The sequence below is a fragment of the Hipposideros armiger genome, unplaced genomic scaffold (assembly GCF_001890085.2).
Source record: "Hipposideros armiger isolate ML-2016 unplaced genomic scaffold, ASM189008v1 scaffold_798, whole genome shotgun sequence".
Taxonomy (NCBI): Eukaryota; Metazoa; Chordata; class Mammalia; order Chiroptera; family Hipposideridae; genus Hipposideros; species Hipposideros armiger.
In genome coordinates, this window is record NW_017732148.1 from 260,388 (window position 1) to 277,556 (window position 17,169).

General features: G+C 35.5%; 1 protein-coding gene across 1 annotated transcript in view; it reads left to right on the forward strand.

Moving 5' to 3' along the window:
* ATP8A1 (ATPase phospholipid transporting 8A1) overlaps positions 1 to 17,169 on the forward strand; it is a 211,590-nt gene that overhangs the window by 160,588 nt on the left and 33,833 nt on the right. The window contains exons 24-28 of the mRNA XM_019628491.1: positions 6,757 to 6,940; positions 7,032 to 7,142; positions 13,056 to 13,130; positions 13,235 to 13,357; positions 16,646 to 16,724. Coding sequence (XP_019484036.1) covers positions 6,757 to 6,940; positions 7,032 to 7,142; positions 13,056 to 13,130; positions 13,235 to 13,357; positions 16,646 to 16,724 — 572 coding nt within the window. The remainder of the gene's footprint in view (positions 1 to 6,756; positions 6,941 to 7,031; positions 7,143 to 13,055; positions 13,131 to 13,234; positions 13,358 to 16,645; positions 16,725 to 17,169) is intronic.

The window sequence follows — 17,169 nt, forward strand, 5'->3', positions numbered from 1 at the left end:
TAATCTATTTATATTTATTGTAATTATCGCTACATTCGGCCTTATTTCTCCTATATTATTTTGTGTTTTCCATTTATTATGCTTTTTGTTTTGTTTTGTTTTTTCTCCCTCTTCGTTCCACTGTCTAAATCAGATTTTTGTCTCCTGGTTTGAAATCTTTACAATCTATATCTATATCTATTCTATGTCTGGTTATTTCTAAAGTTTTGATAGCCATATTTTTGCTTATTGTCTTTATTAGTATGTCTTCCTTCCGCTGTCCCCATAAAGAGATAAGAACTGAAGATATTAATTTTGTGTTGCATCCAATGTCAGATCTTGTTTCTTTGTAAGTAACCTGCTTGTTCTCTTTAGAAGCTTTTAGAAATTTTTTAAAATCCTAATCATAATGTGTCTAGGAATAGGTACCTTTTTCTTATATATATTTTTTGGCACTGTATGAGTCCTTTCAATCTAAGGACACACGTCTTTCTTTAATTCTGGAAAATTACTAATCATTCTTTTTCATTTTGTTCCTTCTTATTCTCTTCTTGGAATCCCTAAATATATGTAGTCACTTCTATTCCTCCTTTTTTTTTCACTTTTCTCACAATCTTTTCTTTAATTTCCTTCTGTCTTTTGGGACAGTTTATTTATTTGAACTTTCAAGCTCTATCATATTTACTTCTCAGTTTCCTATTAGCTTCTTTCTTTTAGTAGTTACATTTTTATATGATCTATTTTCAGTTGGTTCTTCATTATAACTGCTTGTTTCAGTTTGTGTTTCCAGTATCTTCCCATATCTTTCCAAGGTTTTTTTTCTTCTTCAATCATACTTCTTTTAAATTCTTATATCTGTTTTTACTAGTTCTACTTTCTTATAGTTGTTTAGTTATTTTGTACTTATGATCTTCTGTCTCGAAAGTTTTCTCTATGAGACCATTTTGTCCTATTTGCCCTAATGGCAGTAATGTCCCTTTGGGAGAAAGATAAAAGCTAGGTTCTAACTTGAGGTAAAGTTGGAGACAGGGCTCAGTCTGAGCTTAGTGAACCCATTTTCTCCTAGTTCCTTTACCCAACCACAGCTCTTGTTAGAGGCAGCCACATTCTGTTGGAATTGAGGTACATCTGAGGGTCTTTCAGCACACACATGTCATTGGCACTTGTCCCTGCCTGTCTCCATGCCCTGAGGTTGACCAGAAATCTCTGACTTTCCTGGTCCAAGGCATATGGTGGGAATTTTCCCGGGGTCTTAGCTTTTGGGCATTGCAGATACTCCTGGAATTGGTTATTGTTTTTCAAACATGTTATTTTGGGGACTTTGAGTTTCCAGAAGCCTAAGCCACAGTTTACAGTTGTAATGAAAGGGGAGTTGTTAGCTCCATCCAGCCCCGTCTCACCCGCCTCACACTGGTCAGCCTGGGCTTGCTTACACAGGGCACCATGGGGAGTGAACAGTACAGCTGACAAGCTTTCCCCACCTATCGGTTCATCTCTGGCCACTTGCATATCACTCTTTCCCTCTGCCGTTTACTTTATAATAGGTATCCACCACTTGCCTGAACCATTAAAACTGAAGACAGTAGTAATTTACCTATAACAACCTAACTTCCACAAGAGAGTTTTGCATCTAAAATGCATTGTAAAAGGAAATCTTTTTAAAAGCTACTTTCCTCTTTTGCCCTGTGGAAAGACTGTCTGTATTTTATTTCCGTAGACTCAATCTCTATGTTATAAGGTCCCCTTGATGCCTCTGATTACACAGTATATCAACAGATGTTGCTTTTGGAGGCTAGGAAAGCACTCACTCCTCGGTCATTTGAATAACACAGCTCTCTTACCTAGAAGTGGCTGAATGTTTCATTATGTACCATGTGCTAAGTATCGTTTTTAGGATTTGCTATGTCAGTAGCTGTTTTCATTCCAGTAATAAATTGATGGTGAATTTCTAGAAGTATTGTAATACTTGCATAATTTTGGTACATGCAACACAGATATTTTTTTTGCCATATTTTAATTCCTCCTCAGTTGAAAATTTTTTAAGACCCTAACAAGTTTTAGTTCACAAAAGAATCGAGCTCTCCTAAGTTTTTCTCCTAGCATTTTCTCTCATTTTGTAGTTTCTTTATTAGTCAGCAGAATATGACTCAGTGGGAAGCAGACTTATATTCACAAGGAGAAATCTTAGGAAGTTTGTTGCAAAGGAAAGTACAGCAGATCACCCCACTAAGGATTCCGATTTCTAACTAGTCACCAGGAGCAGACCCCCAAGCTTAGTAAATCCAGAGGCTCTATCAATACAGGGTCACCCCACAAACACTTCAGGATAGCAAAGAAATACTATATTCCTCCACGTTCTTAAAATTCTTTTCCTAGATTCACCTTCTAAAGGCAACTTTATATAGTAACTTTTAAGTTTACCATGTTAAGTTTTTGAGATAATATTGTATTATCAGCATAATTTTTACTATATGAGATATTTAAGGCTATTCGCCTAAGACACAATACAGTAAGATAAAATTATGGCACTCCTTTTGTGTACCTATAAAAAGTCCCTTAAAATATTCTTTATTATGTGCCTGTGTATATACATGCACGTATAATCTTTATCCATATTCCATTCCAAAAGGTGATTCATTTAGCTAATTCCATTAAAAAAGTGCAAAATGAGGCTCATATAATTTGGGCCACTCTATATACTTTCTAGTTGACATGGTAAAAATTTCCAGTGCTGCACTCTAATGTTCACAGGGCAGTGAGAGTTACTACATAGCAAATAAGAAAAGTAATGAATAACATGTGCAGAAACTACAGCCAAAATAATATCTGAAAAACATATTGCAGTCAATGCACTGCTACGTTGGATAGCAAAGGACCACCCTCTGTTTGTGGAGCCACGGGGAAGAATGCCGGAACTTTACAGCACATACTGGAGAGGTAGTCTTTTTCTCCCAAAGAATAAAGAGCAACAGTGGAAGAGAACTGTGAATAATTTAAATCCTGATACAGACCCATGGGTGGTGAAAAATAAAATAAAATAAATATGTACGTAGGGTAGAAAACAGTGCTTTTATGATGTTTCTGGATTATACATTGGATCATGGTTGGTATTGGTAAAATTAGGATTTTAGATATTCTCAATCAGTGATGTGTGGTTTTGGGTAGACATTTGGAAGAATTGACTTGTGTGGTAAGATTGTTCTAGACGATTATGGAAATTGTACAAATATAGAAACAAATGTACAAAAGTCAAGAAAATAAACTCTAATGAGTGAAGTAAGTGACCTTTTGTGAGGTAGGAGCACAACAGTAGAAAGGAATATATTGTGGATAATTTTTAACATGAAGTTAAAGAAATTGAATATATGCTGTTTCTTTTACCTGCGGTGAGCTCTTTCCTTGTCAAAGCCAAGTCAAATTCTGACTCATCAAGGAAGCCTCTTGCAGCCCATGCTAATTTCTACATCCTCTGAAATTATTATCAAGTACTGGTAATTGTATCCAAAAGCTTTATGCTACACTCACTTTTAATGTCTTCTAATTTGTTTTGCTATCTTGTAACTCCCTTGTACCAAGGAACACTTCACTTTTTAAAATGGATGCTTTAAGAACATAGATCTTTTTAACTGAGTCCCCTTAAACCACATTCCTTCGCTAACACATGCTGGCGATGCCCACAGCACATCTTGCTCAGAGCTGGAAGGGTATTCTTCAGGGCACGCCTGCACTTCTCCCATGGGCAAACTTGGTGCTTACAGGAAATCTGGGGGTGCTTGTTCCCTAATATTACTGTTTATTCCTGTTCTACTTCTTTATTTTTTAAAAGATTTTATTGGGGAATTGGGGAAGGGGAACATTGTGTTTTTCCAGGACCCCTCAGCTCCAAGTCAAGCTGTCCTTCAGTCTTAGTTGTGGAGGGCGCAGCTCAGCTCTAAGTCCAGTTGTCGTTTTCAATCTAGTTGTATGGGGTGCAGCCCACCATTCCATGTAGGAGTGGAACCGGCAACCTTGTTGTTAAGAGCACGCTGTCTAACCAGCTGAGCCATCCTGCCACCTGTGGGCAGCTCAGCTTGGGTGCAGCTCAATGGCTCAGGTGAGAACCAAACCGGCACCCCTGTTGCTGAGAGCTCGCTCTCTAACCAACTGTGCCACCCAGCCCGCCCCCTGTTTACTTCTTAAAGTAATTGTCCTTTAATTAAATATTTCATAAGTCTTCAAAATAATAATCTAGTCAAAATTGTTGCTAGAAAAACCGGGTATAATGCTCTCGAAAGACTCTGTGAGCTGCTAAAAATTTTGCTGTTGAATTTGGGGTTGAGTAATATAATGAACTGGGGTGGAAGGCATCATTACATTCTAACCTCCACCTTAATGAACCCAGCCATGGACGGTGCCACATGAGTGAGGTTTCTGCAACTAAATGCAGCATTTCAAGCAGCAGACCCCTATGCAAAGTAAGAGTCTTTGCCCTACATCACAAGTTTGTGTATTTATATTTTGAGTTATGTGTTTTTAGTATGTATATTTTATTGTTTGTGAATCCCCACTTAAATCTGACATCTTTGTGTAGCAGCCAGATGCTTTTTCAAACCCATCAGATAATGAGGGTTTCCACTGTTTCTTGAGTCTTCTTCCAACCAGTTGTCTACTTTAGCTTGATGATGGAAGCAGATGCCTTTACTAATAGTGGCTGGAGTGTGATTTGGGGAGTGTCTGACACCACATCATCATTTTTTTGTTTTTAAACAGGCATTGTTCTTGCCAAGGTGATTTGTATTCTGTCTGTAGTGCCTGTGTTAACGACTCCCCCGTAGCTGATAAAAATCCTCAGTCACTTTTAATTTGGGGATACTGAAAATTGCAGTGTAAAGCAGAGAAAGCAGTAGTTACCTGTAGAAGCCATGAAGAAAGAAAACAAAGTTTAATCCGGTCTTTTCTGAGGCTTCTTGAATCACCAATATTAGCTCACCACGCAGACATGTCTCCTTCATTACATGTACATTTAGGGGAAAAAATAGTAGTTTTCTAGCATTGATCTCATGGTGTGACTTCAAAATGTGTTTATATTGTGAGCTTGTTAAATTGGGAAGGGAACCTGATAAAAGTTTTCAAATGCTTCCTTCTTTTCATGCCCATTGCCCATTTGCCTTTTAGAACATTTCTTCGTGAACATTCTATAGTCTATGTGTAAAACATTGGCTGAGAGCCAGTGGGCTTACCAATTTATATTACCCTGTTAAGAAAAATTAAATAAAATTTGAAAATGACATGAAAATTGCTTAGAAGAAAAATCTGACAGTGAAAAAGCCCGTTAATGGCCTGATACTCATCCATGCCCTTGTAGTCACAGTTGTGTCGCTTTGTATAATTGCCAGACTCTGAAAGGAAATCGAAAGAAAGAATTAAAAATAAATCTTTCATAAAGCAGCCCTTTACTGAGTACCTATTTTGAATCAGCACTATGAGTACAAAGATGAAGACACTGGTTCACTCTACAAGCTGCTCACAGTCTAATGCAGTGATTCTCAAACTTGCACTAAAAACCGGAACTGCCCTGGCTGAAGCCTTTCAGAAGGGCAGTGGGGCCTCCTGAAAGTACAGACGTGTGCAGAGGATCCACTGCTAGGAATTTTTCCTAAAGAAACAGTCAGGAAAGGGCAAGATGTTGAACCTTTCAGAGCAATGATCTTCGTTTTTAAATGGAGTAATAAATGGTTTACCAGATGTTCCGAGCAGATATTATTGGACACCTACTCCACTTAACCTTGATAAAGAATTTTGTTCTGAGTTACTTTTTTTGTCCACTAACATTGTGTGTATTAGTTGTTTCTTAGCATGGCAGGACCATCTCCATAGTTTACTGAGCCAGTTCACGGTTTTGTTTTCCTTTCTTTCTCCTTGATCTCCAATACAGTGTGGATAATATATTAATTATGCTGATGCATTCTGCCTTTGAACCCTTCTGTCATTGTGGGATTTTTTTTTCTTAAGTGGCTTTTCGAAGTCTGTGATAAGTTGGTCCAAGTTAAAACAAAAGTGATTTTCATACGGGTGCTGCTGTTCTCTGTTCCTTATCCATGTTTATATAAAAGATTGCTTGATTCCATTTGGCCGTTGGTGAGTAGCTTTGGAAGAAAATTGAGGCACATGAACTATGTAGCCAAACACTTGGTATTTACTTTGGTTGGTTTACCGTGGTGCCTGAGAACCGCTTGAGAGGTTAGCCAATTTCCTACTGTTAATTTAAGCAGAGTTTTAAGTTGTTTTAAACGTATAGTACAATGTCTAAGATCAGCTTTAAGACACTCAAAACTTTTATTTTCCAGGAAGAGTATAGGATTTACTTAGTTTTGGGACTACCATTCAACAGCCTTTCTGACTTTTCATTCAAATGTGAAGAATTAGAATTGCTGATGTTATTTGCTAGGAAGTAATGGAATTTCTGAAACTCAGATGTTATTTCTTTCACAGTTAATAATGCAAACTTGCAAAAAATAAACTAGCACTGGTAAACTAGTGCTTAACAAAGCATTGTAACTTCTATTTGTCTCCTACAGGTTTGCTTCTAAGACTTCAGTTTTATTTTTTCCCTTAAAGTGGCAACGAGGTTAACAGAGAAGCAAACATTTGCAAACCTAAGGCTTTTCCACATGGCTCTTCATAGAATTACATATTCATTTGGATCTTCTGCTTTTTTTTTTATCTTCAAGACAATGACATTTCAAAATTCTTTTCCTTCCGAAAACAGAGTTAATTGCTCATTTGTTCTAATTTAAGGGTCTCTCCTCTTCAAAAATCTGAAGTCGTTGAGATGGTTAAGAAACAAGTCAAAGTCATAACGCTTGCAATTGGTGATGGAGCAAATGACGTCAGCATGATACAGACGGCGCATGTTGGTGTTGGCATAAGTGGCAATGAAGGCCTTCAGGCAGCTAATTCTTCTGATTACTCCATAGCTCAGGTAAAGCAGCATTTCTGCAAAACATCATTCATCTCAGTCAGCTGACACGATGAAGAGGAAAATATTAATTTCTTCTCCGTTCTTCTTTTAGTTCAAGTATTTGAAGAATTTATTGATGGTTCATGGTGCCTGGAACTATAACAGAGTCTCCAAGTGCATTTTGTACTGCTTCTACAAGAATATAGTCCTCTATATTATTGAGGTAATAGCAGGTTAAGTTTAAAATCTCTGTCACTTGCATAGATGTTTAAAGAAGTTTTCTGTACGATGACATTGTCTCATTTTAATTAATCCACTTGCCCACATTTTATAACTTCTAAACATGTTAAAACAAAAGGTTTGTCGGACATGGCGAATCATTGGTGTTTAAATTCTGGCTAAACATGTTATATTGCTTTGGTAAGAAATGTTGAGTTAGAATTGCTAATGACGTAATGTTTTCAGTTTTTAAAAGACTACAGCCTGTAGAGAACTTTTTATGAGGCGCAAAAACATACAAGAGAAAACTATACACTATTTAGGATACACACATGGAAAACTATTTAAAAAGCAAAATAAGGAATGATGGACATAAAGCTAGGACAGCAGTTCTACTTGGGGCAGACCGAGGAGGAGAATCAGGAAGGATACATAGATCATTTTGCTAGTGTTAGTCGTCTTGTATTTCTTATTTTCTTTCAAACTTGGATACTTACATACAAGTATCCCTGCTATCCAGAGCTGTTTTGGTTTCTGAGTTTGGTAGGTAGCCAAGAGTTCAGATAACGAGGAATGTGTCTAATAATTATCAAATTATTCAGCTCCAGTGTCTGGATAGCAAGAAACTTCTATATTCCTTTTCATGTATCAAATACAACATCATTTTTTAAATGAAAACTTAACCTGGGTCAGGACTATCACTTCTAAAGGGATGTATTCTACAAACAGTTTTACAACAAGCACCTACTGGGTGCCAGGCACCACGCTTAGCTCCACAACTACAAAGTAAAGCAAGCGTGAGTTCCTGTCCTCTGGGAGCTTGCCAATAGAAATGCAATGCAAGTCACATGTGCAATTTTAAATTTTCTAGAAGAAGCCACATTAGCAAAAATTAAAAATTAAAAAGTCCAAATTCATTTTTAAATGTTTTATTTAACTCGAAATAGCCAGTACTATCATTTCAACATATAATCACTATAAAAGTTATTAAGGTGATAAGAAAACCCTCCGTATTCCACTCCTGTCAGGGACCCCACCTACACCCTTAAATATGCTCAGGGCTTCCTTACAGATGTTTGTTTATGCCAGCTTGTCCTCTAACTGTTGACTGTTCCTACACATTTATCAGAAGAGACACAACCTAACCATTTTCTATGTAAATAACACCCCATACTTGACACTTGAGAAGTAACACTGTAAACAAAACAAAACAAAACAAATCTAGATTTTACATTGACCCTATTGACACGTTAGCTGGGAACTGCTAAATGTCTGGTTCAGGTGTTCTTTATGCCTCTGTCAGAATGCTTATCTCTTTATTAAAATGTTGACTGAGCATAGTTCTTATTATGAGTCAGACTAGTAAAATTGAAACTTAGTTTCATTTCTTGGTCACTAAAAATCTATAATTATGTTACAACCCAGTAGGTAAAATAATCAAATATGTGGAAACATAAGCAGTATGATCTGTGAACTTACTTGTTCATTCCTGCTGATTTGGTCTGGAATAGTCTGTGTGTTGAGTCAAAATGTACCTCCAAAATAGCTTATGAGATCCAAAAAATATACGTTCTTTGTTGTATATATATGAATTTGTGATTACTTTCTAAAATAATTATTTTTCATTCCCAAACCTGTCTATATAGTTCCTAGCTTTTGCAATTATATTTTTTCTAATTCAAAGAATATCAATTTATACAGTTTATTTACATATATTTTTTAAGATACCAGGTGTTTAAAGCCATTGGCAGTAATAAATCTGCTTACAAAAATTTAATTTTATAAAATGAAATAAAAGTATTCAAGTCACTGATTTTTTTTTTTTTAAATCTAGATCATTTGACAATCAACAATGAGTGGGCAAAACTTATGTACTAATGGGGGAAATAAAATATATTAAACTCAAATGAAAAGCTAAATGTGCACTCTTTGAAATCCAGAGTTATGCAATTTATGGTTGATTCCCCCCAAATTTCAATTGGCTTTCAATTGAAAGCCTCTTCATGAGATGTTTAATACTGACCAAATTCGTTACACGTTGAAAAGGAAGTAAGTCCTAAACTTTACTGGAAATCTCATTTATACGTTATTTTTCTTTTAGCACTTTATGGAAATGTATTTTGAATATAATTCAACTATCTTGGAAACAAATTGACCTTTTCAATCAATTCCCAGATACCCAACTTTTGCCAGTTAAAACAAGTTCTGCAGATGTTAATGGCTCATGTCAATACTGTGAATGAATAGACAGAAAACACATCATTGAATGTCTCTAGTGAGGACAACTGCCAGTCTCGAATCTTTCCTTTCAGTTTTTTGTGCTGATCAGGCGTGGGAGCAGAGGACTCATTGACTGTTTGTAAGCTGCTGTTTAATATGCAGAAATGCTCCATCAGGAAAATGTCTGTGAAGCTTTAACTGCCACGCCTCTGCTGGGTCGTGGAACTTAGAAAATAATACCAGGAGGGGCAGGTCTGAAGTTTCTGTGCTAATAAAGAAATAGTCTGGAACACTATGGGTTTAACAGATTATCTGCAAAAACTGCTTTTCCCAGTAGCTGTATTGCCAGGAACGTCACTATCTAGCTACTCCGTTGCCATAAATGACAGCCAAACAAATAAATACAGATTTGGCAGGTGACTGTATAAAGCACTTTCTTATTATGGTGGCCGCCCAGCAGCAGCAATAGGTGTTTATTGAAATTACTGGCTCTTTCTAAAGAGAGTTTATTATTATTATTATTATTATTTCTTGGAGACATCTGACTTCTTTCTACCAAAATAAGATCTTTTCTTTCAAACGGTTGGTTGCATCCAGGTTTTCTGGTAAGATCCCAAAACAATGTAGTGTTTCTAATTTCGAGAAGCTTTGATTCAAGTCAATGAGGTGATAATTTCCCAGCACATTGTGCTGGGATGTGGATTTCCTCTGAATTTAAATAATTTAGATACCTCCCCTGAGGGACCGATGTTTTCTTTCTGTTTCTGTAGTTTTGGTTGAGTCAAAGGAGGGACTTTCGTGTGTTTATAGTAATGTAGGTGTTGTTTTATTTAGTGTGAGATAAGTTTCGAATATATCTTTTAACTACAAATCTCAGACTAACTTGAAATCAGCCTTCTGGTAACCTTCTTCACTGTCAAAGATCTCTTTCTCGTTTAAAACATGTAAACTTAAATGCCTAAATATTTGGTATGAAGGTGTGGGGTATTATATTGGAAGGTTCTGCTCTTACCTAGTCATTTCTCCATTTTTAAAAAGGAAATTAGAGTATTAACTTTTTAAAGTGCAGGAAGAGAATTTCTAAATACACGTTCACATATCTTTCAGTAGGAAAATGAAAAAGTAAAAATGTATTAAAATTTAAAATTTTCTGCATTTCTGTCATAAAGCAGTTAATTTTTAAAATAAACTTTGAATGCAGGCATGTTGGTTTATTTGCAAATTATTTGGAATTTGAAACTTTCTGTAAATATTCATTGATTGAGAGGTTCTTAAATTTCAAGCTCATCGTGGCGTGTTTATATCAGCACCTAGTGTTACGTACAAAGAAGCCAGGAGACTGTTCGCATTCACAAATGTTCACTCACATAATAAATTTATTAGCACGAATTTTCTCTTATTATATAGTAATGGCGATTGCAAGTGCATTTATAACTGTAACCTTTGAGCCAATTCGTATCCATTAAACGAATTTGGTATGCAGGTAGCTTTGGCTTTCTTCAAACCAAGAAAGATTAGACTGCATCTTTATAGACTGTGAGGCTACAATTTGAAAGTCTGGGTTTAAAAATTTCTTATATCGCCATCATAAGCTAAGAAATGTGAAAGAGCTTTTTAGTATGTCATAATACCACAATAGATCACAGTGACCTTCAGTGAGAACCTTACTATTACCCAGAGTATAACAAATATGTATTTACATAATCCACATCTCACAAAGGCCAAATGTGAAAACACAATAACAAGCATCGAAGTCTGTTTTGTCAACTTGTGCATACTTACACTTAAAAAAAAAAAAATTAAGGTCAGCAGCACCACCCTAAGGAATAAACTTAAGTTCACATGAAGATGCTAAGCTCTTTTAAAATCTACTTGTACAAATGAGTGATCTGGCTCCATGTTTAAGGTGAATGTTCCATTTTTTTCCTGTAAATACATGTGTCAAAGCAAGCAACATTTTCAGATTTGGCTCCAATGTCTGTGGTTTGTTATTGTTGTTGCTCATGTGTGTTACAACCCTAACACAATTTGGACTTATTTTTCATGGGCTATTGCTACTTTGTTTTCTTTTTCATCTCTTATGAAGTAGACATTCCTTTTAACCTATGCTCAATCATTCCTTCCCACTATAAAAAGGAAAAAGATCAATGTGGGTACAGAAACTGTTCGTACGGGGGCCAGCCCGGGTACATACTGATAAATGGTGAATTTCTAGTGATTCATGCTTCCATAATGAGGTGAAATGAAATGTGAAGTGTAGCCAAGTCCCTGCAACTCCGATTCAAAAATTCACTGGACCGGGCATGTCAAGGCTGCTTTCCTCTAACAGGTTTTTTTTGTTGTTGTTCTGTTTTGGTTTTGTGTTTGTGTTTATGTAATCTCATTGCTGGACGAGACTTTTTATTCTTACAGATCAACAGGATTTTAATTACATTTTGGGTCTGCTTTTTAAAAATAATGTAGGTATTATTGATTTACCAATACTCACTTTAATTTTCCATATAACTTAAACATGTTGGAGAAAATTTCTCTATAGTGCCTCTAAATATTGCATTCAAAGTTAAGGTTTCTCTTTTTAAGAGAATTGCAAAATATGTAAGAACATTATGCTCTATTAATTAAAGGTTTGTTTTTATTACAGCAAAAATTTAAGTTACCAAATATTTCAATATATAAATTCATATTTCGTAGTCTGATGGCTGTAATTATCAGGAACTATAAAAAAATTCTTATACTTTGACCCATTAATTCTACTGCTAAGAACTCATCCTTACAGTGGAGGGCACAGAAAATTTTTAGAGATGATAGATATGTCTATTATCTTGATTATAGAAATGGTGTCATGGGTGTACACATGTTCAAACTTACCAAATTATATACATTAAATGTGTACAGTTTTTTGTATATCAGTTACATCTCAATAAAGCTGACTTTTACCAAAAAAAACAAGAATTAATTCTAAAGAAAGAAATGTGTAGGGCTTCTGTACAAGAATATTCAGTTCAGAATTACATATAATAGCAAAAACTAGAGCCAAGCTAAATACCCAGAAATAGTTATAGCCGCCCTGTAGAGATTATACATTCATTAACATCATTTTAAAGGCTTTGTAACAACTTAAGAAAATGTTTATTACATGGTGTTAAGAGGGAGAGGAGCAGAACATAATACTATATACAGGTTTCCAGTTCGGTAAATTTATGAATGTGTATAAATGAGCTATATGAATGCAACTAACGCAGAAGAAAATAACTGGTGATTATCTTATCAGAGGAAAGTATTTTATTTTCTAAAGAAGCATGTGTCATTTTATAACGAAAACGATAATATTTAAATATCAGGAGATATTTTAAAAGGGAATTAAAGTTCTAAATATTTAATGGCATAAAATATATTCCCTGAACTGCCCTTTAGAAAACAAGGTTATATTTATTGTTTTTAAATCAATGATTGCCTGTTATATAGTTCTTTTTTGATTCAACAAGTGGAGCCAATTTTAGCTTAAATAACAACAAATACCTTACGAAAGCATCCCTTCTAATTAAAAACTAAAGCAAAGAAATACCATGTTTAAGAGGGTCATGAAAATATGTTAATGCTGCTATTAAGCAGTGATTGAGTATACAGCAGATTCTACGCAATGCATTTATATTTTTTGTGTTCTAATTTGGGGGATTTGGGGTTGTTTTCTTCCTAGATCTGGTTTGCCTTTGTTAATGGCTTTTCTGGACAGATCCTCTTTGAGAGATGGTGTATAGGTCTTTATAATGTGGTAAGTTTAAAACATTTGGTTATTCCTATTTTATTGACTACTTTGAGATTGTGGTTCACCCTGCCTTTGGCTGCTTGGTATAATGACCACTTTGTGCACTTTAGATGTTTACAGCAATGCCTCCCTTAACTCTCGGAATATTTGAGAGATCGTGCAGAAAAGAGAACATGTTGAAATATCCTGAATTATACAAAACGTCTCAGAACGCCTTGGACTTCAACACCAAGGTAGGGTCTGAGTTCCTGGGACACGTCCGGGGGACTTGCTTTACTTCTGTAATTACTTGAGGCATCAGGTGTTGCAAAGCCCAGGGAACAGCTCCAAGTGCTTACTCCGGCAAGTCAGGCTTGCCTACGGTTCTGATATGGCCTGAGAAGGTTTTTTGTTTGTTTTGTTATACAATGAAAATCTAACCCTGATTCACTGGGATTTGCCAGGCAGCAGTAAGCTGGGTCTGGCGGACAGAGGCGAGTGTCCATTCGGCCCTCTGACCTCCTGTCTGCAGCGTTTGGGGAAGTGCTCACTTCTCACAGGGGTCAGCCATCCCAGACTGACAGGGGTAAGGTGGTGAGCGGTGACATGGCATTCTTCACTGATTATCTGTTCTGTGAAATAACTTTGTCCTCATTACAATCTTAGCTTGTTTGTATCGAGCATTAAAATAATGGTCTCTGGGAAATAACTCACTTAGTCATAATATTCAGTGTTTCCGAGCCATAAAATCTAAAATACAAGATAAAATGTCCAATATTTTTTCTAAAATCATATTCTGGGTTTATGGCCTGTGTAACACACCGTGGACTATTGTTATCTCTTGTGACCCATGATTTATTCATCCCAACAGCAAAAATATCTCATTTTCTGCATAGTTTACTTTCCTGAAAATATATATTCTAAAGTGTTTCCACTGGTATTTTCTAGTAATTCAAGGTTTTGTTTAGTGTGAGCAAAATTTTTTTTTAATTTTATAACAGTCAAGGTAGATGCCATTTTGAAACTACAATAAAAGTAACAAATATAATAATACACCTTCACAGATTTTTTTCCCATTTCATACAACACATGTTTATTAGCATGGTACTAGTAATTAGATGTAACCTAGATTCCATGTTTTCAATTTAGGACAGTTAATGTAGGATATTTGAGATATTTATTAATTTTTAAAGCTCCCAAATTTATTATTCTTGGTATACCAGTAGAATAAGATGAAACCATTGTTTCAGTGTCCCAACCTCACACCATAAGCGACAGTGCTGAGTTTGTAGCCAGGATGCTTTTCATCTTCTGAGACGAGGTCTTCATGAATGCACTGTGCATACACCTTGATGCTGTTGTTTTAAATACCTGAATTTGGTTGATTAAAAAAAAAAAAAAACACTGAGGAGTTCTTAAACTTCAACCATTGATTCTGAAAAGTATTTTCAGTGGTCTCTTAAAACTGTTACTATTTATGATATGAAATGTCTATGCTTTTATTTTTTAATGTTTTATTTTTGGAATTTTTTAACTTGATTCATGATATCCAGTTTGTATTAAATTCTACCGCTTAGCCATGTGTTTCATTACCTATGGTGGATATTTTCAAGTGATAGAAAGCCACAGTCAGAGCAGATGCAATGGACTATGAGCTCTTATTTCCCTGAGAATGTGATCTGAGGGCTAGGGAAGTTCCAAACATCTTGGCACACTGACCGTAATCCTCACCGACCTAGACCATTGTATCAGCCTCAGCCACAGGTCCCCAAACTACCATAGCTCAGCTCCGCGGTTCTCCAGAGAGTTAACTTTGCAGCCACAAACTTGGCCATGGTACTCTCGCTTACAAACATAAATTGATTCTCACCGGATTACCCAAAAGCGTTCCTGGAAAGTCATATCCTTTCATGCCTTTTGCACGTGACAACTTGGACACAGGTTTGTGGCCAGGGAAAAGGTGTAGCAAGTAGTATATAGTTTTAATGTGGATGCATCATTCCTTGCATTCTTTGCTCTTCTTTTGTTGTTTACAAAGTATCTCATTATCTGCAGAGCCCATGCATTTCAAAACAGTCATCAGATCAACCCAAATAGATTATGCCATTTCTGTATCCATTTGTTTATTTCTAAAGCCATGAGTTGCCCACCATTTTTTTTTTCATAGGGTTTATGGATGTTTCTAATGATTTCAGTGAAAACTCTTTGATGAAACCCCACATAAGTGTTTTAAAATTCAGGGACAAATGGCTACAAAATGCATAGCTGTATACACAGTAGTTGCTGTGGGTCACCAGTGTAGGAGCATTGTTACTCTGAATGATGCTGATTACGTTTGTTATGGTAAAAAGGGTCGGAGGTTCTGAGGTCATGACAGGGGTTAAAGGATTAGCATGTGACAATAAGTAGCGGTCAGGAAAATGGAAAAGTAGAACTAATTTTTCTTGCACCCACCTGTGCTTTCTGTCAAATAAAAACTTGTGGTAATGACATAGTGAGGAGAAGAGACAAAGGTTAATGAGTAACACAAGTTCAAATGTGTAATGTATTGGAGCGTAAATTGGATCATACAATCCAGTGTGGCTGCGTGAACTAACAAAGGAGATTGAGATCACGGTGGAAAATTTTGGAAGGCAGGCAACTTAATTTCTGTTGTTTGAACAGCTTAAAACTATTAATACATGGCAATTTTATTTAGCAGAAGTTTTGTTTGCAAGAAGCACTTCTAAATGGCAAAGCTGCAATTGTTCACGAGGCCATAAGAATTTTAAACAGTTTTTCTATAACTTAATCTTTCATATCCATGTTACAAAGAAAGACCAGTGATACTTGCCCTCTTATTTTTAAAATACAATTGACGTAGAAAGTAATAACTATTAAATGATATTATAATTGTAAGAAGTTTGATGTTGACAGATATTAAAAACTGTGAAAGCCTTTTATAAATTCAGTTATATTGACAGTGCTTTAGGGATTATACAATTAAAGTATAGTGCCTGCTATTTTTAGTATATAATTTATATGTATGTATAAATGTATATATACATATACATTTATATGTATATGTGTGTATATATATATACAAGAGAGAGAATGTGAATGTATTATATCCTTATCATTGAAAAGTTTATACTTTTATTGCACATGGGAAAGAGAAAGTAGAAATTTCACCAAATTAGGATCTTTTTAAAAGCCTCTTCTTCTGGAATTATGAAACTAGTCTCACTTAAAGAATTTCAGGACCTGCATTTATTTTAAATTTTCTTTTCTTTTTCAGGTAGAAATTTAAACTTCTAGTACTTGGTTTTTAAAAAGTAGAAAAAATTTCAGTGAAGCTGAAAAAACATTTTGAGAAACATAAAAATAAATAAATGACCCATGAAGGTCTAAGTGGCAGAAAGTGTCTGTCAGTTCTATTAATTCACAGTGGTGGCCCGACAGAGACACGTTTTGTGAATCTAGCTCACAGATAAAAAGAAAGGTCAGAGTTCACAGAGCTAGTTTATCGCAAATGGTTCTCATGGATTTTTGTTTTCCCTCAGGTTTTCTGGGTTCATTGTTTAAATGGCCTCTTCCACTCAGTTATTCTGTTTTGGTTTCCACTAAAAGCCCTTCAGTATGGTAAGTAGAAAGGATATGAATGCTAAGAGATGACTTTTTACTTTTTTAGAAAAATAACTCATTGTTAATATATGTTAAAAATTACAGCAGTGTTTCATTGTATGGTATTTTCCTTAACCTAAAATACGTACATCCAAAAAGTCGTACACACGTTAAAGATTTTTATTATTCCTTTGGGAGCAAAGTGATTTAATATATGCAAAGCCTTTCTTCTGAAGCCTCATGTTTTTCCAACTTGCGGAGAGTTAAATTTTAGGGCTCTTTTTGTTCTCTGATGATGTATAGTTTGAAGACAATACTGCTAATATTTTATGTAGTCTATTTATTATACCTGTGAGGCTTGTATCAAGCCCTTTATACTGAACCTTATCAGACAGGCTAGTGTTTTCAAGTATACTTAAGCTGATGTCTTAAATGAGAGTTTTAATATGTTTTCATGTTCATG